This window comes from Schistocerca serialis, chromosome 9 (assembly GCF_023864345.2).
Source record: "Schistocerca serialis cubense isolate TAMUIC-IGC-003099 chromosome 9, iqSchSeri2.2, whole genome shotgun sequence".
Classification (NCBI taxonomy): domain Eukaryota; kingdom Metazoa; phylum Arthropoda; class Insecta; order Orthoptera; family Acrididae; genus Schistocerca; species Schistocerca serialis.
This window is the reverse complement of record NC_064646.1, coordinates 244,369,496-244,396,504: the sequence shown is the minus strand read 5'-3', so window position 1 is coordinate 244,396,504 and position 27,009 is coordinate 244,369,496. Positions and strand designations below refer to the sequence as shown.

At 44.0% G+C, this 27,009-nt stretch overlaps 1 protein-coding gene across 3 annotated transcripts in view; it reads right to left on the bottom strand.

Annotated features, from left to right (window-relative positions):
- LOC126419351 (rabankyrin-5) overlaps positions 1–27,009 on the bottom strand; it is a 599,595-nt gene that overhangs the window by 519,769 nt on the left and 52,817 nt on the right. For all 3 annotated transcript variants that reach the window (XR_007575992.1, XM_050086537.1, XM_050086536.1), the window contains exon 3: positions 22,419–22,516. Coding sequence is in view for 2 of the 3 variants with exons in the window: in XM_050086537.1 (XP_049942494.1) it covers positions 22,419–22,516 (98 nt within the window). In the remaining variant the exon portion in view is untranslated. The remainder of the gene's footprint in view (positions 1–22,418; positions 22,517–27,009) is intronic.

Below are 27,009 nucleotides of genomic sequence, written 5' to 3'. Positions count from 1 at the left end.
GATGATGTTACAATGTTGAAACTAGTTGCCAAAATAAAACCGACACCTTAAATACAGCTGGAGGAATTTCTTCATTTTTAATATAAATTTATACCAGCTGACGTCCTACTGTCCTCCATTTCAATTATGGATGTATGAAGCTTAGAACATTAATCTGAAAAAGGAGTTAAAAGTGACTACATGTTAAGCCCAATCAATAGAAGAAAATAGAGCTAAGAATGAGGACTTCCTCCTGGAGAAAAGTCCTCAAAATATCCCATAGAGACAATGGAGGTCCCAAACTAAAGATTCAATGTCCTTCGCCATATTGCTAAGACAGGTAAAAAGTAAAAAACAGTTGACAGCCCACACATCACATCACTCACTAAACTGGCTGATAACTCTGGCGACAAACATGGTTAAAGAAAGTGCATTCAGTCAGAAAATGGCAAAGGTTTATGACAATGAGCACAAAGCGGCAGAGGATCACCACTTAAAAAATGGTGATGGCTGTAATGACAATGTCCAATACGCAACCTAGTTAAGGTAGTCTCCTCGTGGAGAGAGGGCCAAGAGAAGGTCAGCCAAGAGGAGAGCTTCAGTTCCTTAGAGCTTGCTCCCATGAAGGAAAGAGCAGTGGTGATGCCAAAGTGACACCAGCTGCAGGTCATTAGAAGGAATGGAAAAACTAGCAGTGTGGGGTACAAGAACTGCAGCCTTGGCAGTAGCATTACCAGTCTGCTTTCCTATTAGATCGATGTGACCAGGAATCCACATAAAAATCATGGTGGCTCCCTCAAGAGTGACTAAGTGGAAGCTTTCTTGGACCTGTTGCATTGAGGGGTGGACTGTGTACAGCACACACAGGCTTTGAATGGCACAGAGAGAATTGGAGCAAATGATACAATTGAAAAGCCTATGTTACTGGATGTACTGTGTGACCTGATACAGTGTGAACAGCTCTGCTGTAAATACTGAGCAGTGTCTCTAAAGCCGATACTGAAAATGATTGGTGCCAATGACGAAGGCACACCCAACAACATGGACAGTCTGAGACCCATCAGTGTACACAAAGGTACTACACTAAATTCTGTGCAAAGATCAACTTAACAGAAATACATCGAATCTAGAGTAGTGTCCTTAGGAAGTGAATGAAGTCCAAGGTGAACAAGGGCTGCTGCACAAAACCAAGGTGATGATCAGTTCACACCCATCGGGAACATGGCATGTAGTGTGAAGTTAAGATGCTGGAGTAGGAGCCCAAAGCAAACTCTGGGAGACAGCAGAGAAGAGGATGCGCCCCAAACTGGAGGTCAAAGGAGTCATCCAAGAAGGTGGCACAGGATGGGTGACCAGCCATGGCAGACAAACAGCATGTATATCCGCATATAGGCGTTAAAGGCGCCAGTGGCGAAAGAAATTCCAAGATGGTGGATTGTATTTAGAAGAAGTAAGATGGATGGACGTGCAGATGCATAAACAAAACAACTATAGACTAGTTTCAAACTGACAAGGGATTGGTACAAATGGTGGAGGGTGGTACCATCCACTCCCCAGGAAGTACCGCCGAGGACAGTGTGCGACCGGGTACAGTAGGCGGCCAGGTAAGACACATGGAAAGACCAAGATAGTTTCTTTTCAAGCATGAGCCCCAGGATTTTTGTAGTTTCAGCAAATGGAGGAGCAACAGGCCCGAGTTTTAAGACAGTGGAAGAAACCCCATCGTACTGCCTGAAGTTCATACAAATGGTGTTGTCAGTGGAAAAGCGAAAGCTATTGTCAATACTTCATCAGTAAAGACGATCCAGATGCCACTGAAGCCAATGCTCAAGGAGGGGAGTGGAGATGTTTGTATGGGCGCACAACGGCAAGGTTTTCAGTGCCCACGTGAAAACAGATTGAGAGGACTGTCAGTAAAATACACAAAACATGAAGATAAAACAGCACGGAAAACAAAAGTTACAAAATTTGGCAAACTATGTGCATAACTGCACAAAAGCATAGAGCGAAGTATTGTGTTGGTATTAAAACATTAACTACGCAGGATGAAAGTGGTATAAGGAGAAAAACCAATACAGCAGATCTATGGGGCTGGCTGACTGCAAGAAGAAAACAGGGGGAGCCAGCCACTCTGCAATGCACTAAAACTTCCAGCCTACAAGTTTAGCCCAGAGTCCAGACACATCACAAAACTTTTAAACCTTAGTCACATTTGTCTCATCATCAGCTGCAATAGAGGGCAGATCCCCACCAATATTTGCTTCTGCCCTTGCATCACGGTATAAAATGCACTCTGTTAAAACATGGCAGATAAAGATGTGCATGCCACTACTATCACAAAATGGGGGATGCTCTCGCTGGAGAAAAAAACTGTGTGTGAGGGGGCAGTGCCCAATTCTAAGATGTATGAGGGTCACTTCATTCCACCTGAGCAACTGGCAGAAGGAACACAACGGCTGGGTTGTTGACTCCACCACCCGCAGATTATTGGCCGTCACTGCCAGCTATTCCTCATCCCACAACTGCACAGACTTCTGTGTAGTGCAGAAATGACAGCCTGCAAGGGAATAGGACACTGTGCCACATCCCATCCTCGGCAGATCTCCTCGGCACCCCGATCGGCCTGTTCATTTTCCCCATAACTTGGTACCCAGCGGAATGACACCTGCTCACCCTGCCATTGGACGCAGTACAGTTGGTCATATATCAGCCGGACCAACTCCTCAGCTGGGTACAGCTTCTGCAACGACTGTAAGGCACTATGGGAATCAGAGCAGATGAGAAACCATTTGCCCCGAATATGACGCATCTGCTCCAGTGACTTCAGGATCATGTGGAGCTCCACTGAGAAAATGGTATACTTGTCATGAAGGCGAATCCTGGTTATATGGTTGGAGACCACAACAGAGTAGCCACAGGAATTCCCTTGTTTGGAGCCATCAGTTCACACTATTGCAAAACTGTGATGCATATCTAAAATGTTAAAAAACAGAGACCGAAATGTAAAATCTGACATATGAAATGTCTTAAAGTTGGTCAAGTCTAAAATAAGTTGGTTGGTTGGTTTGGGGTATAAAGGGACCAAACTACAGGCTCATCAGTCCCTTTTTCCTGACACAAGCAAGGCTCAACATACAAAAACACCCAATACCACACCTAAAATGAAATTGAATGGAACGAACAAAAAATAGTGAGAACATACACCACAAGGAAAAGCAGAAGAAGGTATTAAAACCATAGAGCATATGGTCTGGGCTGGCTGATCACAGTAATAAAAGAGGATGAGCCAGTCACTCTGCAACACATTAAAATGTCCACCCCAAAAAGACAAGACGAGATGAACAAATGTAGGGAAGAGACAACCACCAAGACAGACAAATGCAAAGAAAGTGCAACAGAGTTAAAATGGAGGGAGGGTGGCGACCTCAGAGAGAAGGCTAAATGCTCACCCTTAGATGGTACGATCAACCCCCTCCCCCCACCCTTACGAATAAAATGTAGGACTAAATCTGCTGTTGAGGCATTGTCGCCCAACATCGAATGTAGGGTGCTGTGAAGGGTAAAAGTCCACCGCAGAGTGGCTAAAAGTGGGCAGTCCAGCAAGATGTGGATGACAGTCATATGTGAGCCACAGTGACACCGAGGTGGGTCCTCATGACGGAGGAGGTAGCCATGTGTTAGCCACGTATGGCCAATGTGGAGCCAGCAGAGAACCAAAGAATCCCTGCGAGAGGCCCGCATGGAGGTTTTCCACACCTTTATAGTCTCCTTAAGGGTACGCAGTTTGTTGTGCTTGCCGAGATTATGACATTCTGTCTCCCAAAGCTGAAAAACCTTGCGGTGTAATAATGATTGCAGGTCAGTTACAGGGATGCCAATCTCCAGAAGTGGTTTTGTGCAGCCTGTTGTGCCAGCCTGTTTTCAAGTTCATTTCCTGGGATTCCAATGTGGCCTGGGGTCCACACAAACACCATGGAATGACTAGACCGTTCCAGGGCATAGACTGATTCCTTGGATGGTCGCTACCAAATGATGGCAGGCTGCTCAAGGAGTCATTGTAGAGAAGAAATGACTCACCAGGGCATGAGCAGATGTGCTCAAGAGCATGAGAAATGGCCGCCAGCTCTACAGTGAAAACACTGCAGCTATCTGGCAAGCAGTGCTGTTCAATATGTCCTCCATGAACATACGCGAAGCCAACATGACCATCAGCAATGGAGCCGTCAGTGTAAAACACTTAACGGTCCCGGTACATGTTAAGAATCGAGAGGAAATGACAGCAGAGCACTGCATGGTTAACTGAGTCCTTAGAACCTTGTGAAATGTACGGAAAAGCTGCGGCCTAGTTGCACACCATGGAGGTTTATGTGAATGGATCACGAGTATAGTTGGTAAAGGCAAGGACTCCACTTCAGACAGAAGAGATTGCACGTGAACCACAATCTTAAGCCCTGACCTGGACCTCCGATGCGGGAGATGAACCGCCGTGATGGGAAAAGGAGATGGTAATTCAGATGCTCAGGAGAACTATGAATGCGTGCAACATAAGTGCATGCATAACCTTCAATGGAGGGACTCCAGCCTCCACCAGCACACTGCTTACTGGACTCGTTCTAGAAGCTACTGTTGCCAGTTTAACGCCGCAGTAGTGCACTGGGTCGAGTGAACGCAATGCTTAGGGTGCCGCCGAACCAAAAACCAGACTACCATAGTCAAGGCGAGATTGAACAAGGGCTCTGTAGAGCTGCAGCAAAATAGAGCGATCTGCACCCCAGTTGGTGTTGCTCAGGCAGCAGAGGGCATTGAGGTGCTGCCAGCACTTCTGCTTCAGCTGACAGAGATGAGGAAGCCATGTCAATCTGGTGTCGAAAACCAGTCCCAAGAAGCGGTATGTCTGCATCATCAGTGAGATCCAGGTCCTCAGGGGATTCTGAGATCTACACCTCATCCGCAGGTACAAAATTGGTAGGGAGTGGTGATGTTGGGGGCCATCATCATTGCCTGAAAAGGTCAAGGTGATGGTTTACTGTTGTGATGTTAAACCATATGTTGCTCTCCCTATGTGGTGATTTAAGTGTTGTAAATTTGGGCACATCTTCCCGTTGCACTTCCAATGCCATGTGTCGAGACTGTGGAAGTCCACCGCATCCAGAGACTCCCTGTGCGCATCCTCCCACTTGTATCGACTGCAGAGAGCAGCACTCCTCCTGCTCGCCAGATTGCACAGTACTCCAAAAGGAGTGGAAAATCATAGAATACAAGACCCTGGACTGATTGACTTACCAAGAGGCTAAACGTAAATTTGAATGATTACACCCAATCTGAATGACGTCCACATATTACCATCACCATCACAAGTACCAGTCGTACCACACACTGTGCCATGAACAGTGAGCCCTCTAGGCCTCCAGAATACATCTACCCCCTTGGTGGTAGGGGTAAAATCTCCTTCTGTTGCTCTGAAAGTACCTACTTTGGGAGCAAGGCCCCGTAAATGCAGGGGACATCGGTCTCCTCTCCCCAGCTGGAGAATCAACAGCCCCCTCTGGCTCCTCTCGAGCAGAAGGGTTCTTTTGGAACCCTCTTTTCCAATGTCTCCACTAATGCCACAGCAGACACTCACTCACCAGTGGCTAAAGGAGACAAAAGCTGGTGGACAAAAAGCTTCACAGTCTTCCTCCGTGCCTGAAGGTACTTCAGAGAAGTCCTCCCAGCAAGCCCCTAAAGGGAAGCAAGAGGGCATGCAAACAAAAAAGACTGCTAAGAAAAAGGCACCCTCAAAGGCCAAGGTGAAGGCACCGATAGCAAACCTTTTGTCTTTGGATCTCCTGTAAACGTGCTGGATGAAATGAACACCCTGCTGTTCTAGATTGGTGCAGAGCTCATCGTCATACTGCATGAGGAGGTCATGAGGGAAAATAATCCCCTCTACCATGCTGAGGCTTTTATGGGGAGTGACGGAAACAGGGATGTCACACAGCCAGTCACAAGAGAGTACTGCCCAGGATTGGGCTGGGGATGCTGTCTGAATCAAAACTGCACTGCTTCTCATCTTTGACAGCGCTGTTACTTACCCAACTTATCCTCAAGATGTTCAACAAAAAATTGAGGCTTTATAGTTAGAAATGAGTCCCCGTCCATTCTGCTACAGACTAAATACCAAGGCGAATATAGCTCTCTTCTTTCTGTAGTCCTACAGTCCTCCCAAGGTGTAGCGAGGAAGGGAAACGATTTAGGGTCATATCTGTCAGCATTGTACTCAATCTTGCCCTTCTTAGAGACTGCTGGCACCATACGATCACCAGCAAGAGATGACTTAGTCTGCATCATTGCGGGTCATCTGCCCTGACACTACCCACTCCAAGCAGGGGCTCTCCCCATGGGCACCACCCAGCCACAGCAAAGACCGCTTGGCATGATGGCCATTGCCGGGAGTCCTGATGCCCCTGGAAGACAGGCATCTGCTCCTTGGCATACGTGGGGAATTTACAGCTCAGGCATCAGCAGTGCAATCCCTGTGTTGTCAGGGGTACATGACAGCCCCACCACAATGGACTCGCTACCATGCTGGATATTGAGCACAGAGAAATTAAATACTGTCATGGGGGCAAAGAAGACAGGAGACAACGGAAGCAGATGACGTACCCCGGAAAGTGTCCTCACCCAAATAGTTGAGTTGCAGGTGCAGATGCAAAGCAATGAGCAAGAGGTTCAGGAGATCGAATCTAAGGGCACCATGGATAACTCGTGCACCACGTAAGGCACCCTTACCCATACGACCCGCACTTCTGTAGAATTTGGGAAGTGGCAGGTCAAACCGTAAAATGGAACCTAAACTAGAGGGCCGAAAAGTGTGAGACTCCTTCAGTCACCTCTTATGACAAGCAAGGATACCTCAGGCCTATCCTAACCCCCCCCCCCCCCCCCTCCCCGATCCGCACGGGAATCTATAATAAGTCTGGGCCTCCACAGAAGTCAAGGAGGAAATTCGCTTCAACTGCGATGTAAAACATGAAGACCAGCCACACCCTCTCTAGAAGGCAATCCTGTGCACAAATCCCATAGGGCCTCATTGCCTGTTGCTGGTTACGAAAAAGCTTTCATAGTGGAGGCCGAGCAACGGTATGGTAGGTGGGTGTGTATTGTGCGGACAATGTTTCATACACCTGGCACACGGTAAGTAGCAGTTGCTTGATGTGAAGTGGCAGTTCAACAGCTTCGGCACAGAGGATTAGTATTGGGCTTGTTCTGAATGCCCCGACGGCCAGTTGAAAAATGTGTGCCCTGACGGGACTCGATCCTGGGACCTCCTGCTTACATGGAAGACGCTCCATCCCACAGCCACCAAGGACACAGGGGATAGTGCGACTGCAGGGACTTATCTCTGGTACGCTCCCTGTGAGACCCACACTACCAACTTACTGCCCATTACATTTGTAGTGCCCCTGCCCACTATACTCATTACTCTCGGAGAGCCAATCTACCAGTTCCCGTAAGAGTTTGGGCAATGTGTATGCATCTGCACTGAAGAAGATCATTGGCCGGTAAGCCTTATCTATAGAAAGATGCCATCATCTGTTCTTTTGGACATGTCTGAAAGAACAGATACCATCTTCCTATAAGTAAGGCTTACTGGCCAATGATCTTCTTCAGTGTGGATGCACTGACATTGTTCAAACTCTTATGGGAATCAGTAGATTGACTGCCGCGAGTAATGAGTACAGTGGGCAGGAGCATTACAAATGTAGTGTGTGGACAGTAAGTTGGAAGTGTGGGTCTCACAGAGAGTGTGCCAGAGATAAGTCCCTGCAGTCGCTCTATCCTCCGTGTCCTCGAAGACTCAGTTTGATAGAGCATCTGCTATATAAGCAGGAGATCCCGGGTTTGAGTCCCGGTTGGGGCACACATTTTTCAACTGTCCCTGTTGATACTTATCAACTCCTGTAACCAGGTGAAGTTCTTAATTCATTGTAAATTCCTTCATGGTGCACCACATCCAACATCTTTAAATAAGAGGGTCTTGCAGAGCCATACATTACACACCCATAATCAAGCTGAGATCACACAAATGTCCTGTAACACAGGTGCAGACAAGTCCTGTCTGCCCCCATGTACTGGGGCTAAGACATTTTAAAATATTTAAAGTCTTAAGTAACTGTTTTTTCAGGTCCTTAAGATGTGGTAACTATGTAAGCTTAGAGTCAAATATGAGTTCCAGATACCTCAATGTGTCTTGAAAAGTAAGGACAGAGTCCCTCATCCTCAACTCAGGAAAGTTTAATATGGAACAAGAATGGTTAAAAAGAACACACAGACTTCTCCAAGGAAAACTAAAAGCCACTATACAGCACCCATTCATCAAAATGTTGAAGAGTTAGTCGCAACTGACATGCTGTCATTGCGAGGCTTGAAGAAGAGGAAAACACAGAGAAGTCATCCACAAACAAAGAACACTGGATAATATTTTTTACTATTGATGTAATACTATTATTAGCTACGGCAAAGACAGTCACACTTAAACCTTGATAGACACCGTTCTCCTCCTCAAAGTAATCGGACAGGACGTCACCAACTCAGTATCTAAAATATCATCGTGAGAGAAAGGACTGAATAAAAATGGGAAGACAAGCAAAAAACCCCATTTGTGAAGCCGCTTGAGGACAAGATGCCTCCAAGTAGTATCACAGGCCTTCTCAATGTCAAAAAATATACGTAGATGGTGATGCTGGCATAGGAAATCTTGTTGTATAGCTGCCTCCAGTAGGGCAAGGTTATCAAAGGTGGAGCAATACTTCCTGAACCCACACTGAAAGCAACTAAGTGCCAGGATTCTAATACCCATAGAACGCAGCAGTTGACCATCCACTCCTAGGTCTTTCCCACACAACTAGTGAGCAACACTGCAGTAACTACTCGGGGATGTATGGTCTTTCCCAGGTTTTAAGGCAGAAATTAAACTTGCCGCATGCCATGAGCTGGGAAAGTGACCCAACACCCAAATGGCATTAACAAATGCAGGAAGAATAGCTCTGTTTCACCTTGTGAAGTGTCGCAGCCAATTATAATGGATTCTGTTGTGACCAGGGGATGGGTCATGAGCTGCAGACAATCCAGAATCCAGCTCCCACATGGAAAATGGAAAGTTGCAATCTAAATCAGTGGTGGGCCAGAAGTCCAAACTACACCTCTCAGCAAACGCTATATGGTGCTGGAAATCTGGATCCTGATTGGCAGTTGCATTAACTGTGGCAAAATAGACCTCCATTTTCTGGCAACGTCCCGTGGATTGGCGTGGACAGTGCTGTTCGCCATTACAGCAGGCATGGGGCACCTCCCTCCTCTCCCATAAATTCTCCTGATGGTCTCCCATAAAACAGAACTCTTTGTGGAATGATTAATAGTGTTCAGGAACTGTTGCCACAACCTCTTCTTGTTCTTTTGAATAATTCAGCAGCACTCACCACTCAAAAGGCTGCAAGATCCTCTGTAGTTGGCTGACACTTTAACTTATGCAGAGCCGCATGCCTAGTCCTGATTTCAGGACGGCATTCATCACTCCAAGGGACAGGTTGCCTCTTCTGTTGTCCTATGGTCTGTGGGATGGATGCCGCAGTGGCATGGTAATATGATCCACCCATGCCATGACATTGGCACAATGTTCAACCCGGGCCAACAGGCTATAAAGTGTCCAGTCTGATCTACTGAGTACTCACTGTGGTAGTTTCCTTTCGGGTTCCACTCCATCTTGCAGATGAATCCTGCAGATGAATCCAGACCAGGAAGTGATCACTTCCATGAAAGTGATTGACTGCTTCCCACTGAGCAATGTGAGCAGGAGCTAGAGAGCAAAGTAAGAGATCAATAGCAGAGAACAACCCATTTGCTGTGCAGAAATGTGTGCTCTGTCCCATATTTAGCAAGTATGCGTATGATGACATGAGAAGCCTCTCAATTGCTCCACCCCTGGGACTGGTAGTTGCATTGCCTGAAAGCACATTGTGTGCATTAAAATCACCACAGAGGATGAAGGGGATGGGGCGGTGGGGGCTGTGTAATAAGGTCAGTTAGGGCCTCTTCATCAAGCACATCATGCGGGAACAAGTAAAGGGCACGAATCGTCAATAGATGATGCACGTGCACTGATATGGCAACTGCTCATTAAGTCGTTCTAACGCAGAGAGGTGAGGAGTGGTAGAGGGTACTGATGAAAACACCTACATCTCCTCTAGCCCTCTCTCCACTCAGGTCATCCTTTATGTGTAGGATATAGGCTTGTAGCTCAGGGGCATAAGACGAATGGAAATTAGTCACCCGGAGACACAGTGTTCTACCCTGAGATAAGTGACGGAGTTCCTCCACAAGCATTCTGGCATCCTGAATACCTGTAAGTTCCACTGTAGGACGGGAGCCATTTCATCGATGTGGTTTTAATTTACCCCTTTGTTTGCACTGCGGACATGAAGCACTTGTAGAGCAAGGGGTAGTGGAGGGGCTACCTGGATCGAAGGCATCTAACTCCATGACATCCTCCTCACCAGTCAGACGGGAAAGAATGACGTCTGACAGCGCTCGGGACAGCTTTTGACCTGAACATCGTGAGCTTTTCCCTGCACCCTGTCCCTTCGAGGATAAGCAAGGAAGGGGGCTTTGACAGGCACTCCGCTTTTCTTTTATCTTCTGGATGCTCACTGCGGAACTGTTGTGGTCTTTCTTTGTGCAGCTGCCTGGATTGCTTTATCCTTACTCTCTTTTTTTTTGTGGCATGTACATGTGCAAGTACAGGTGCTTGTAGTGGATACAGGCACACTATACCTCATCTGCATCAAAGCATCCGCCTTGAGAATAAGATCCTGCACCATGGAAGAATACGAGGTGACAAAGACTGGGGGTTTCGTCGCCTTTTATTCTTTTTTTGGCTTCGGCGTAGGGGATCCACTAGTCACTTATTCCCTGTATTCTGCATTCTTCAGCACAAACAGGACAGTCTCGACTCCAGAGGGGGTGATTCCCAGAGCAGTTGATGCAGATTGCTGGAGACTGGCAGTCAGTTCCAACATCACGAGTGGCTTTTCTGCACTTCCCGCATATCGCTTCACCTCTGCAACCAATGGTTGTATGGCGGAAATGTTGGGATTTATAGCACCGCATAGGGTTTGGAACGTAAGGCTGAACATTAAAGTAGAAGGAACCCCACCATGGTATGTTAAGGCAGTCTCGGAGAATAGAATGTGACAATGGAAGTGCCTGTCTTTTCAGTTTCTCCATTATTCCTTCGCATTCATTGCTCCACACTGACTACCCCCTGGGATGCCCATTCTTACTTCAGTTCTGCTATGCCCATGTCTATGATATCTCAACACATGACAATGCCCTTACTGGAGTTCAGAGAGGTGTGCATCTCAACAATGGTATCATATTTAACCAGTTTCTGCAATTTCTGAAAAGTTTCACCTGCATTGACCTGTTAGTTTCTACCAACAATGAGCCATTACACAATCACAATTTTTAAAGTGCCAGCAAGGCCTTCCAAACCCTTATGGATATAGAAGGGGGACACTTTTTTCAAATGTTCCCTCTTTCCTCTTTATCACCAGAAACACACTGTTATTCACAAATCCATGAGCACTGTTACTGAAGTCCAAAGTATTCTTACTATCACAAGGATTAGCCTCTCTCATTCTCTTGCATGTATAGGTGTGAATACTCACAGGTGGTACACCCTTCCCACTGGGAGGAGATGATGATTTTTCAGGGTTCCATCTCAGTCCCACGAGCAGCTAGGGAAACAAGGGTGCACTCAGAAAGAGTCCTGCGTGTTTGAGTAAGCCTAATACAACTGAGGTGGAGCAGGTTCCCAGAGGTTTCCCGCTAATGACTGTTCCACCTCAACAGCCATGCACCTCATCAGCACGCAGCACACCTTCAAATAGAGGTTTTTTTATACAGGTTTTCACCATCCTTGTGATCCATGTGGTCAAGCCAAGATACCCATTCCCTGAGACATACAACATTCCACCACTGTGCCGCACGGTCGTCGCTGAAGCATGCCCAGAGCTTACGATGACAAGGGGCTGGTAGCACTTACCACTCCCCAGCTCAGGAACCCCAGAGACACCGAGCCTCTACCCAGAAAATGAATGCTAAGTCCCTGAGGGTGCCACTCAAGGAGACAAGCCCACAGAGAAATGCAATTTTCACAGAACAGGAGCCAAAATGCCCAACGGGAGACAGGCCATAACAGGGTTAATGGTGATAGCAAAGAGGATGTTGTTTAGGCCGGAGCCCTGATGTATCCCATTTTCCTGCAAAAAGGTGTCCAACAAGTCCAAACCCATACGTACTTTCAAAACTTGGTCTTTTAAGAATTCCTGAAGGGAGCGGGGAAGGTGACGTTTGAAGCCAAACGTGTAGAGGGTACAGAGGATACCAGCCCTCCAGCAGGTGTCATAGACTTTTTTGCAAATCAAAAACCATGGCCACGGTCTGGTATTGCACAAGAAAACAAGTCTTGACACTGGTTGACAAAGTGACGAGATAGTAAACTGCAGAATGGCACACTTGAAATCCACATTGTGCAGTGGTTAGTAAATTGTGAGCCTTAAATCATTATACCAGCCCGGCATGAATCATATGTACCTTGCAAACACAGCTGGTGAGAGAAATGGGGTAATAGCTAGAAGGACGGTGTTTGTCCTTACCAGGCTTAGGTATGGATATGACAGTGGCTTCACACCATCATCTTTGAAACGTGCCGTCCGCCCAGATGTGATTGCATGCATGAAGGAGAAAATGCTTGACCAAATGTGCAAGGTGCTGCAGCATCTGAATGTGATCATCATCTGTTTCTGGGGTGGAAGGTTAGGATGAAGTGAGAGCATGATCTAGCTCCTGTGAAGTAAAGGTGGGATTGTAGCACGCACAATTCGTAGGAGACTGGTATCACGACTGTCACTTTCTTTTGTTTCCGATGGAGGAAGTCATGGTGGGAGTGGATGGGGCTCAAAATCTCCGCAAAATAGCAGCTAATATGTTGGAGGTAGCAATGGTGTACACAATGACATCATTTGCTATTGTCGAGGCTGGAAATTTGGGAATGGACCCTGGGTCCAGGGAGCAGTCAGAGGTTGGCCCACACAATGGAAGAGGGAATGGAACAGTTACAAGAACTAGTAAATGAAATACAGCTAGTTTTTTTGCTGTCCTGAAGAATGTGACAGCACTGTGCATGCAACTGTTTATAATGAATGCACTTCACCATCATAGGATAAGAGTTAAAAATGTGGAGAGCATGTCTTCACACGTAAATTGTGTCATGGCATGCCTCAGTCCACCAAGGGACAAGTACGTAGCACCATAAAGTTGAAGTGCGAGGAACAGAATATTCCACGGTGGCAAGGATAACATCTGTAAGGTATTCTATACCCGGGCCGCTGAAACATTGCACGTGACGTTTGCGTATGAAGTTGGCAGCGTAACAGAGTAACAAGTGAAGAACGATAGGCGCTAGGCGTTCAGCGTGGGGCGCCAGCCAATCACAGCGCAGTGAGCACTGCTGTTACTCACGTGCTGTGACGTCAAAGTTCCCGCGTTGCCGGCTTTGTTTAGTGAATGTGTATACAACGTGAATTGTATGTTGTTTACCGCGTGTTTTCGTTGTACTGTGTGCTATATCGTTGTGACTTTTGTTACGTTGTGAGTGTACATAGTTGGAAAATGCCACCGAGAAGACTTCGTTCACATAGTGACAATCCTTTGCATTGAGGGGTGCCGCTAAACAGCCAGGCACTGGAGTTACTACGGAGAACTCGTGAGTTTTACGAGCAGGAGAAAAACTACGTAAGCATTCATGGACACCCATCAATTCCTGCCGACAAAGTGGTGGAACGTACGTCGAAAACTCTTGGTATTAGTGCAAGAACCGTAGTAAGTAAGGGAGTGTTACTACAAAACTTGGAAGATACTGAAGTGAGCCATAATGATTCCGAGCTGTCTGGATCAAATAATACATTTTTATCAACCCCGGGAAAGAAGAAAAAGCGACTTAGTCCTATCACAGATTCAGATTCTTTCCAGACTGATGCAATTCGTAGGCATGTTTATGCTTACTACAGCAGAAAAGAGTATCCGACTGTAGCTATGTTATTAATCTCTTTAAAAGAAAGTTAACTCTTCAGGGGTGGTAAAACATCACTAAAAATTGTGCTAAAAAACATGGGTTTCCGTTACAAAATGCTAGACGGACACAAAGTACTGTTAGAGAGGGCACATATTGTTACCGCTCGTAGCATTTTCTTGCACAAAATTGTAGGCAGAGACATTCATTCCATAATTTGGCTAGACGAAACTTGGGTTAATGCCGGGGAAGCTGTCAGTAAATGTTGGACGGATCACACACCCAGCAGTAGCGGCCATCAGCTGATGGGAAGAGGAGCTAGATTAATTGTGGTCCACGCAGGCTCCTCCAGTGGTTTTGTCCCTGACGCACTTTTATTTTTAGATCAAAAAAGACTGGTGATTACCATGAAGATATGGATCACACACGATTTGTTGAGTGGTTCAGGAACCTTTTAAAACAATTTCCTGTCCCTACAACAATTGTAATGGACAATGCTCCATATCATTCGGTGATACAGAACAAAGCCCCAACCACAAATGATCGGAAAGAAGTTATGGTGCAGTGGTTACAGGCTCGAAATATTGCAGCGGATATGAGTATGACAAAGGTTCCGTTATATTCTCTTGTTAAAGAAAATAAGCCTACGACACCTACATATGTAGTAGACGAAATTGCCAAGGAGCAGGGTCATACTGTAATAAGGCTGCCACCATATCACTGCCATTTCAACCCTATTGAGTTAATATGGAGTGATGTAAAAATGTATGTAAGGAACAACAACAAGTCCTTTACAATAACAGAGGTGGAAAAGCTGTTGCGTGAAGCTCTTGTGACTGTGGATGCAGCCTCATGGAGAAAAAAAAGTAGAGCACGTCGAGAAGCTTATACGAGCAGCACAGACAATAGAAGGCATTATCAGTGGCCATGAACAATTAATGATTTGTCTTGCTGATGACGACGATGAAGACGGTTTTGGCGATGAATCGGACAACAGTGACGATGGCGAGCTGGATGGAATTGTGCCATTATCGCTGTAAATTGGTGAGTAAAAATTACTAACATTGGTTATTTATTGCAATCTCGGTTATTATTTATTTTGTAAACTACGTACATTATTGATATTAAAGTAACAGTCGTCAGATGCTTGTTTTTTGTATTTCTTTGCTCCGTTATCGAAAGGGTGCGCATTGTTATGCTTTTACATGCATTATTATACGGTTGCTTACTTCCTATCATTGTAGTACAACAAAAAATGAGTTTTTATATACACTGTAATAGCTCAATCGCTTGCATTTACGAGACGGGATGGAAAACCGTATCGTCTACTGTGTGTACAGAGGCTGCTGTTGCAACATCGCTATTACAGTATAGCCAACCTAACTAGACAAAAAGCGAACTGTCAAGTGCAATGTTTCGCCGGCGGGGGTATACCTGCTCATCACAACTGAGGAAATAATGTTTGTTGAAGGTCGTCAGGGAGGAGTAAAGCCTCAAGTGAACCTTAGCAAGCTGCCAATTGGGTTTACACGTAGATGGGATACAAGTCAGCAAATGGATAGCACACAGGAAATGGTCACTCGAGCCAGAGAGAACAGACCACAGAAGACGATGAGCAAGCTAAGCAGTGCAGAATGAGAGGTTTAAATGGGAATAAGTGTGTGTGGAGTCTGAAAGAAACATGCCTGCTCCAGTGTTAGGACATACGAGGTCGAATGCATTGAGAAGGTCAGCCAAGAGGTTCTGGAAGAGCAGCAAGTCACAGAGCAGCAAAAAGGGTTGAGGGAGTTGTACAATAAGTTGGAGGATGTTTGCCTTAGTGACGTACAATTTTGTTTTCTGGAGGTAGAAAACAAGTGGATGCCGCGATTTCAAGAGCAGCAATAATTTTTCTTGTTGGATCTAATGCTGCCAACATTCCATTTGAGGACAGTCGTGATGGGGGTGGGAGGAGGGAAACAATTCAGTGTAGTTATCTCAGCAGCTGCCGAGTGCGAGCCTTCAAAGACTCATTGCTACTGGGTGCAGAGGTTAGACACTCCTGCTCCACGACATCTACAGAGGCATCAGCATTCTTGCTGGGTCTGCCTGCAGATTCCAGGTTGAAAGAACAGTTGGCGGTGCGCACTGATGAAACGGAGGTTGACTGAGTGAGGATATCAAGTGGCGATACAATTGAAGAGGATCTCAGAGTTGGCGAAGGGGAAGCCTTTTTGCCTTTGATTTCTTGGGGCCTTTACGTATGGCAGATGAAAACTCAGATGTTTGTTGGCTGGAAGGATGTCTTCGCAGGAGTATTCCTTCTGTCCTTTTCAGACTGCCAGTTGTGTAGCAGGTGATTTTGGCACTGGAGGCCAAAATTTGAGGGCTTGTTGCACAGTTAGAGGAGAAGTAGATGGGGGTGATACTGTGACACTGGCTGATTTTACAACTATGGTGCTGAATTTGACGTTTCAAGTCTGCATGGCTATGTCCTTTGAGAATGAGGTGTAGCAAGAATGGTACTGTAAGTGCCAGATGGTAAAACACAGGGCTTTTGATTAGCTGACAACTTGCGAACGACAGGGTAAGGTACATTTTCCTTCACCCTGATCTCCTAGATGGCCCACTCATCAAGATACATGGGACATTCTCGGCATGAGTCTGCACGGTCACCACTGCAATTGTTACAGTGGGGAGGAGGACGTGGACAAATGCCCTTGTGAGCATCCTTACAGGAAGTAACACATTTGGCCATGTTTCAACAGGACATTTGAGTATGTTTGTAATGTTGACACTGGTAACATCACTTCAGGTTTGGAATGTATGCCATGATGACTTCATAGCCTGCTTTCATCTTTGATGGAAGCACTACTGTATCAAATGCGAGAAAAAGAGTGCATATAGGCACTAAGCATGCATCAATGGACTGCAGTGATGCCCTGATCAAAGGGGTAAGTTTGGATTTCTCCCTTGGTCAGACCATCGAGTAGACTAGTGTAAATAACCCCATATGAAGAATTCAACATTTAATAGGCCTCGACATGAACAGGATAGCTGTGGAGACCGAAGCTGCGAGCAGTAGTTGTGCTTGAGAAACACAATTAGTCTCCAAAAGCAAATTGTCATTGCATAAATGAGAGTAGGGTTTCACAGAGCCGGCAATTCCATCAACACCTTTCTGAATTATGGATTAACCATAGCAAAGGACTGAATTACTTCACTATGTGATACCACGAGAAATCGAGGTACAGCTGGGAGAGTCTTGGAATCTTTAGCCTCATTCTGTTTACATGTGCAAAATGTAGAGTAACATGGTGATTGGCTCATTGCAAGTAAATCCCCCATGATCGCCAGCACTACTTCCAACTGGGGTGCTCTCTTGCCTTAGGTCACACCAGTCAAACACCTGACAGAGGGGCCAATTGACAATTTGGGAAGGTAGCAGTTTAGGCAATCAGCCCTCCTGGGCCTGGCCTGTACCAGAGGGTGTGAGCAAACCCTACCTGAAACTTCCTGGCAGATTAAAACTGTGTGCCAGACCGCGACTCAAACTCGGGACCTTTGCCTTTCGCGGACAAGTGGTCTACCATTCTGGAAACATCCCCCATGCTGTGGCTAAGTCATGTCAAAGCAATATCCTTTCTTTCAGGAGTGCTACCGTATTTACTCGAATCTAAGACGCACCTGAAAAATGAGACTCGAAATCAAGGAAAAAAATTTTTCCCGAATCTAAGCCGTTCCTGAAATTTGAGACTCGAAATTCAAGGTGAGAGAAAAGTTTTAGACCACCCCTCCAAATCGAAAAACAGTTGGTCCATTGTAACGTGAAACACAATTGAGGTCGAATGGATGAAGATACAGCTACAGTAGTTTGGTTCGAGTCATAAGCTTAACAGTTAAGCTTTACCAGGTAGCCACTGCTATGTGTCAGGCGCTCCGTCCATTTTTATACGGGTATCCTTCCTTTTTCGCGTGCTTCGTCTGGTTTGAATCGATTGCTTATTTTGCTTTGATCTGATAAGTGTCGTTCTCTTTGTTATAGGTGTTTATGTCACTCTAAGCTGAAAATGCATTATTGTACTGTGTCATGCACTGTTTGTCTCATTCTGATAATGAGTGTTTACGCCCTGTCACCGCTTGCGGCATTCCTTGCTTAAAAAAAAAAAAAAAAAAAGAGAGAGGAATTGTATCATTAGTGAAACAATGGCAAGAGAGTGCTATTTGTTGTTACTTACACTGCTGAGTTCTTTGATAATGAACAACAAGAACCAAATAATAAACAGCGTATGATAGAAGATGTTCTGAACGAGAGTTTAGCGAAAATTTTTCTCCGTTTGAAAATCTTTACAGACGACTCTTTAGTACATTACATTCTGCACAGAAATTAGGGTCATCTTAGATTTAAAAATCTAGTCAGTTGCCGTGCTTAGTTTCTGACTGTATCACTATTCAGCATAAGAATAATACGAATATAAACATGACATGATATGTATATTCTTCCACGTTTGCTGTTCTAGTTTCGTAGTTTATTAGGCAGACAGGATTTAAATGAAATAGCAGCAAACACAAAAGAATACATGGCATAATGTTTACATTCTTCTACCTTTTAATTTATTTACTGACGCAGAGGTTTTGGCACCAGTATTTATCTTTGTGCCTGCAAAGCATACCTGTGTAGCGCGACATATACAGGGTTATTACAAATGATTGAAGCGATTTCACAGCTCTACAATAACTTTATTATTTGAGATATTTTCACAATGCTTTGTACACACATACAAAAACTCAAAAAGTTTTTTTAGGCATTCACAAATGTTCGATATGTACCCCTTCAGTGATTCGGCACACATCAAGCCGATAATCAAGTTCCTCCCACACTCAGCGCAGCTGTCCCCATCAATGAGTTCGAAAGCATCATTGATGTGAGCTCGCAGTTCTGGCACGTTTCTTGGTAGAGGAGGTTTAAACACTGAAGCTTTCACATAATCCCACAGAAAGAAATCGCATGGGGTTAAGTCGGGAGAGTGTGGAGGCCATGACATGAATTGCTGATCATGATCTCCACCACGACTGATCCATCGGTTTTCCAATCTCCTGTTTAAGAAATGCCGAACATCATGATGGAAGTGCAGTGGAGCACCATCCTGTTGAAAGATGAAGTCGGCACTGTCGGTCTCCAGTTATGGCATGAGCCAATTTTCCAGCACGTCCAGATACACGCGTGAAACTTGCCCGCACGTGTTCAACCGTTTCTTCACTCACTGCAGGCCGACCCGTTGATTTCCCCTTACAGAGGCATCCAGAAGCTTTAAACTGCGCTACCATCGCCGAATGAAGTTAGAAATTGGTGGATCTTTGTTGAACTTCGTCCTGAAGTGTCGTTGCACTGTTATGACTGACTGACGTGAGTGCATTTCAAGCACGACATACGCTTTCTCGGCTCCTGTCGCCATTTTGTCTCACTGCGCTCTCGAGTGCTCTGGCGGCAGAAACCTGAAGTGCGGCTTCAGCCGAACAAAACTTTATGAGTTTTTCTACGTACCTGTAGTATTTCGTGACCATATGTCAATGAATGGAGCTACAGTGAATTTACGAAATCGCTCCAATCATTTGTAATAGCCCTGTATTTGACGGCAGAAGTTGTGGCGACAGCTACCAACATTTTTCATAACTTCCGCTTACTTTGCACTCGATTCTAAGCTGCAGGCGGTTTTTTGGATTACAAAAACCGGAAAAAAGTGCGGCTTCGATTCGAGTAAATACGGTGGTTCTGCAAGGTTTGCAGGAGAGCTTCTGTAAAGTTGGGAAGGTAGGAGACGAGGTACTGGCAGAAGTAAAGCTGTGAGAATGGGGTGTGAGTCGTGCTTGGGTAGCTCAGCTGGTAGAGTACTTGCCCGCGAAAGGCAAAGGTCCTGAGTTTGAGTCTCAGTCCAGCATACAGTTTTAATCTGCCAGGAAGTTTCATATCAGTGCACAGTCCGCTGCAGAGTGAAAATCTCATTCTCAAACCCTACCTGTTGACTCGGGGCTGGGAATTACAAGTTATCCAGTCACCTGTTATGCTCTAGACCCATGGGCCGGCCTTCAGGAGCACATAGGGAGGAAGAAGAAACAAAAAGTAATCTCATAGTGCAGAGGCTGTTCTGATGCCAGGCTACTGAAAATTCAGAACATATTCTCAAAAATATCCCAGACATGTTACCCAAGGGAGTGGAAAAAAAAATAGCAAGAGGGCAGGCATGCAGCATGAAAGGGAAAAGATGCTGCAAAGGCTGGAGCCTCATTGTAGCCAATCACTAACTCACCAAAAAGTGGTGAGCCTCTGGGGGTTAATAAATCTATTGAGTGTATACATAAAAAGAAAAACAGACATGACATTGTTTAGCTACACAGTTGGTGACTAGTCTCTGATATCTATCACAGCCATCCAGTATCTGCAAGCACCTGTATCTGTTCTGCCACACACTTAATTGTGAACTGCAGATTAATAATGTAGATGAAGACGAGGGTGGAATGATCAGATAAATCCTGCTGTGTAGGAAGGCTGATGCCACACACATTTACTTGGACAATTGTTAGAAAGTGCAAACAGGGCACCACTTAGAAAACCAACATAAACCACTTCTTTAATTCTGTAGCTTTATGTATCGCTCTGGAAGTGATTTGTAGTCCTATGTCTATCCTTATTAGGAACAACAAAATTGTATTATAGTTGAATATATAGGGGAGTGCAACTATTGTGTGATTTTGTAATGTATTTTGCACGTGGAGAGTCATCTTGGCGACATGTGTCTTCAGTGTGGGACAGCGACCACAGTTGCTTTGTGATAAAAAGTACTTGAAGAGGTATTTTTGCATACACTATGCATCCTTGCCCCATGGTGGAGTAACATACTGGCTCCAGAGCATGAGCCACTGTGAACAAGCGTGAAACCAAGTGGAGAAAATGAATGAGGACTGAAAAATGTATACATTCCCCTGTGAAATTAATTTTCCCTTGGATATTCTGACTTATAAAGCTATTGTAATGTTCCTGTGGAAAGAAATGTTTATCATAAAATGATAATGTAGTTTATGAATAAATGGCACACGAATCTCTGAAGCGTTGTATTTATTTACACAATTTATACTGGGCTCAATTTTTAGTTTCCAGAATTTACTGCATAACCTGGAGAAGAAGCCCAAGTTTTCAGTATCCACCATCAAAAATAAAGAGGAACTAAATATTATTCAATAATTATAGCTTGCCCTTTAAACAGTTGGGCATGTCAGCATGTTTACTTCCTCATAAAACTAGCTGTTGACAATCACCCACAATTCGAAAATAAAAGGAGAAACTAGTTACACTCTACCCTCACTTATCTTTGGCCACTCACCTAAGAAGAATTTCATGCACGATAAAATGAACTTTAAACAGAAACTGAAACCACAAGTATGAATAAAAAATGAATGAAGCTTAAGATTAATGTAAAAGAGAATCATGTAAATGGTCAGCATGTTGCCATATTTTCCCCTGAGAAAGTGTGACAACTGCACAACTAGATTGTTTCACACCATAGCAAGATACTGGAATTATGATTTAAGGGACATGTAACTAACACTTTGTCACTATTTAGTACAGTCAGCATTAGAGTCAGACAGAAAACAGATATTACAAAACCTTACACTCAAAATTCTAAGAACTTGCATAGCAATGTAAGTAAAGAATGGTATTACTTCCTTTAACTCTTATCTTTCTTAATGACCAAAGAGGAAAATAATAGAAAAAAAATGAGACATGTCAAGAGAGATGCTGACACTCATTCATCTCACACATTCCCCATGTTCAGAAGAGAGAAGGTGGGGAAAATGTTTTTAGTACACCATCTACCCCAATGTGGCTTGCTGGCTTCCAGTGTACAAATGCAGATTCTGTGTAACTCTTACTACTTAATAAACCTGCATGGGTTGTAGGATAACTTTATCATTTGCTGGGTGGATTAGAATCAACACATTCTTATGTCCAGACTAAGATATAGATAAGATTCTGGTTTTAATCTCAGCCCTTGGTGCACAACCTAATGAACAAAAAGTGTCAGCCAAACTTTACTAGAGCTACATATTTTTTTCTGTCAACAAAACTGAAAGTGTCTTCTTGAATTATATGTAATAGCAGAATAAGCATTAAGTAATTGCAATGTAGCCATTAAAAAACATTTTTTAATATCAACTCAAAAAGAATAAATTTACTGCTTTCTCAGAGCACGTATAATTACTCTTTTCTTTGCTGAAAGGCAAGGTTCCAGAAGAGATTTCTTTTTAGTGCAGGGAATTTTGAAAGTAATATATGAAGTACTCAGTTTACCTAAGCTGTCAGACAACGAACCCCAGTGTTCACTTCGAGCTTCTAGTACAAGACGGTGAGCAGGTACTAATCTTCCACTCAGTTTCACCTTTATATCACTGAAAAATAGAAACAATTAAAAATTTTATTCCAACTGTTAACAGCACAAAATAAAAACAATTTAAAATCACAATTAAAAACACTGAAAATAAGGTGATTTAAAATGGCACTAAAATGAAACATTCTGACTCTGCAGAGAGATAATAGCGACATATGGAGAACACTGAAGGGTCACTAAGACCAACCCCCAGATGAAGTGTAGTTCAACAGACAGGTAGCCAGTTGAATGGACTGCAGATAGCTGAAAGATGTTCTTGGAGCAACTCCAAGAAATTAGAAGAAACTGAGAAAATAACCTAATGAAAGGTGCATGTAAGACTTTAAAAAAACTTCCAGGCTAAACTTTAATGCCTGTAACTACGGGTTGGGTTGTTTTGGGGGAGGAGACCAGACAGTGAGGTTATCGGTCTCATCGGATTAGGGAAGGATGGGGAAGGAAGTCGGCCATGCCCTTTTCAAAGGAACCATCCTGGTATTTGTGTGAAGTAATTTAGGGAAATCACAGAAAACCTAAATCAGGATGGCCGGACGTGGGACTGAACCATCGTCCTCCCGAATGCGAGTCCAGAGTGCTAACCACTGAGCCACCTCGCTTGGTCTCTGTAACTAAAAATGTTAATGCACAGACAAGTTTATAAGAGGCCTTTATCCAGCTGAGGATGTCAAATGGCTAACAACAGTATTTCAGGAATGACACACAACCATTAACAAGAAAATTAGAGGTATCCACTTGATGCTTATCTAATGCTCTGGTGACGGGCAGTACATAGTGGCTTGGACTCCACATGACATCAAAACCTTCAAAGAGCCAACTTGATCCACAACAGCTCAATCACTGACCAGTACTCACAGAGAAAAGCCAGAGCTGGGCTCAATGCATGTACAGCTTGCTTGATGGCACACTAGGGATTGAGAATAGATAGCCCTGCAGGCCACAGAAGTTTTTAAGAGTGTTTCAGAACATCGTCTGTGTTCATGCCTGTGTGTATTGTACACACCTTTGACAACACTTCAGCACGATGAATCCAGGCCATATATTCTCATACTTTGGCCATCCAACTGTAGTGTCCTTACACATGCTCTATTCTCTATGGCCCATGACATGCAGATGGAAGAGGTATACAAGTGGGGCGATTGCTTCTGTACACCACAGAAATGAGCAGTCTGGGTAGTATGGCCAATCTGTCGCTTTTTTCTAGTACTGAATCAGTGAATAATCAATTGCACTATAGCTCATCTTCCACTATCATCTATCACCCACAGTCAACTATGACTTGTCATCAACATGACTTATCATGAATTAGCAAACATTATTGTTTTAGATGATGGTATGCGAAACGCCCTGTTCTTGCTTGACCTCTGAGATGAAACACCTCTTGCTTCAATTACTCATCATTACCTTACATCCATCAAATGTACTAATATTGTGCATCTTGACCTTTCCACATTAGACAGTTGCCCAAAAAGTCAGTATGTGATCTGATGACATCCCTATCACAGGAAGCAATGAATTATTACTCAGTTTCCTGTGATGACAGAAGCAGTTACTCTGTAACAGCAGTTACCTATAACTGAATTGATCATGAGATGTTACTAAGAGTAGTACACCTATGATGGTAGTGCAGGTATTGCCATAGAAAAACCCTTCGTAATATCTACAGTGGTTATTACAGATTGCAAATGTGAAATAACCTAGGTGCAGGAAGCATTAAATGTGTGATAAACATTCTAACTGGATTATTTTATAGACACACTGCCTCCAGGGTTGCTGTGGACAGTTTGATTACACTTCAGGGGAAGCTTACAACATGTTGCATGTATATCTCCGGAACCTGCTCTGGTAATAGGGAGAGAAAGTTAAACTTACCAGGTGACATTGAGATGGATTTATGTAATACTGCACTAAATGTGTTCACTGAAAATTACTTTGAGAAAATGGAGGCTGACTAATGATGGTAACATCTTGAAACAGACCCAAACTTTTTCAGTCAGGTAACACTGAACAGCTGAACAGGGAACCAGTGACAAAGATGCTATATCATCAGTGACAACAAGAGTTACAACATATGTTGGATGTGGTATGTACATACACTACAAGTCAAAAGTTTTTGATCACCCATGATAAACTTCATACTTTATTTCAATGTACAAACACATTGTACTAACTAAATGGACCAACAAAATACCTTTTCTCTCTATCAGCAAGTACAACAAAATATGGCTTAGATTGTAGTCTCTTCAAAGTATCCACCTCTGAACAGCTGCATAAACTCTTGGCATTCTGGAGAAACAATTTTGTAGTATTTTCGCAGAGACTGGAGTCCAACACATCTGGAAATTATTCCACAAATCTTCTGCATTAGACTTTCTCAGTTTTCTGAACTCCCAGTCAAGTTCATAACATAAGAGGTCTATACGATTTAAGTCAGGTGACTGACTTTGTCAAATCATATTCGTCAGTTCGCCACATTTCTATTTCGTATTGTCATACCATCTGCACAATTCAAAAGCATATTTCGGATCATTTTCCTACTGCAGAATGAACCCATGACCAGTAAGTGTTGCCAGATGGAACTACACTTGGTCAGTATATTGTAATATCCTTACTTCTTTAATATTCCATTAATTATCACTAGATCACTAGCAAAACATCCCTATATCAAGACCGACCCTCCACCATGCTTCACAGTCGACATCACACACTGTTCCCCACGAAGTCTATGAACAAATATTTGACGATGGCTTTTAAATACTTCAAACAGATTTGTCCATGAATAACACCTTGGGCCATTGCTGTTCACTCTAGTTTTTGTGTTGCGTACCCATTGCAATCTTTTCACCTTATTTTGTTTATGTGATACATGTTTTTGACCACTATGCACTAGTTTAAAACAAAACAGAATTGTAATGCTGGGACAGAGTTTACAGCTGCTCACATACTATTTACTTCCTTGCAAATTTTAGATGCAGTACAAATCCTCTGATGTTTACTCTGTACATAAATGAACTTATCTTTCCTGTATGATGTTACTCAGGGTCTTCCAGATCATGAAACACTTTCATTGGCACCAGTTTGCATGCCAACCAGTTTACATGCCAACTTTTTTTTTGCTATTGTCCTAGTAGAATAGCCTCCCTCATGCAGAGCTACAATTACGGCATGTTTTTCAGTTCCAGTCTCCTGCTTTCGTTGCACGAGGAGGTAATATGGTATGAACTTGAGCAGGTACACACACTGCTAGATGCACACAATATACTGGAAATGAATGCAAACTGATGCAAGTATACAGCTGAAGGAATGAGGCCTGTTATGGATACTCATCAATACCCTTCTATGTGAACAACTAGTCAAATGCACAACAGGGGCACTTAGTTTTTACATGTTTATACTTTTTTTATTGTCTTTTAGTGTCACAACAGGGACACGACGGAATAGTCAAATCATGATCCCTGTTTTAACCACAAATCCATAGTTGTGATAGGTGATCGAAAACTTTTGACCTGTACTGTACTTCTGCTTAGGAAGTGACTAGTGTCACACCAACAGCCATCACGAAGTCTGGGGGCAGGAAAATGCACAATGAAATGATTTTCTGTACAGATCCATGGAGATGGAGAGGTGAAGAGGTGAAGATAAAGGAAAGGGTGGCTGAGGTTGGGAAGTGAAATGCGGTAAGAGAATGGGATAAGAATGAGCCATGAGTGAGCTTGTCCTGCTGCAGGAATATGATGCAGTGGAAGATTGGATTATTGGATTTATGGAATTAAAGAGATCAAACTATGAGGTCAACAGTCCCTCCAACCCTTGCATGCCAAGCCAAGAAGAGTCCTCAGCAAGGAAGGACACGGAAAATAAATCTGGGTGAACCAGATTGTAACCGAGAATCAATATAACCAACAGACAAAAGGAAACAGAAGTGAGAGAGGGGTACAAGGACAAATGTGAGTTGCTCCACCCAGAAAGTAGCTTGAGGTCCCTGGGATATGTTATGCAATTGGAGCTGCAACATCTGCATCTGATTGCTGTTCCCTCTACCTCCATTACCATAAGAAAATCAGCAATGTGGACAAGACAATATTTCAGAAAGAGAACAATCATGAGATAGTAAACTGATGACAGATGGAAAAGAATAAGAAGTAGAAGGATGGGATGGGCAGGACTCAGGTTGGACCACCAAGGGCAAGTGACATAGCACATCAATTCCTCAAGCAGGTGATGAGGCCAATGTGCCCCACCTCACAGAGAGTAGTAAAAACCATCTTCACGGGTAAAATGTAAAACTAAGTCAACTGGTTTGGCATTGCCTACTAGCACCAGAGGTAATGTGTGAGCAAATTTAAGGTTTCATCCCTAAGGCGACCAAATTGGGGAAGTCCAGTAGAATGTGGATCATCATCAGATGGGCACCACACTGACATTGCGGTGGATCCCCACGTTGTATTATGTGGCAATGGGTCCCCATGTGCGACCAATGTGAAGCTGACAGAACAG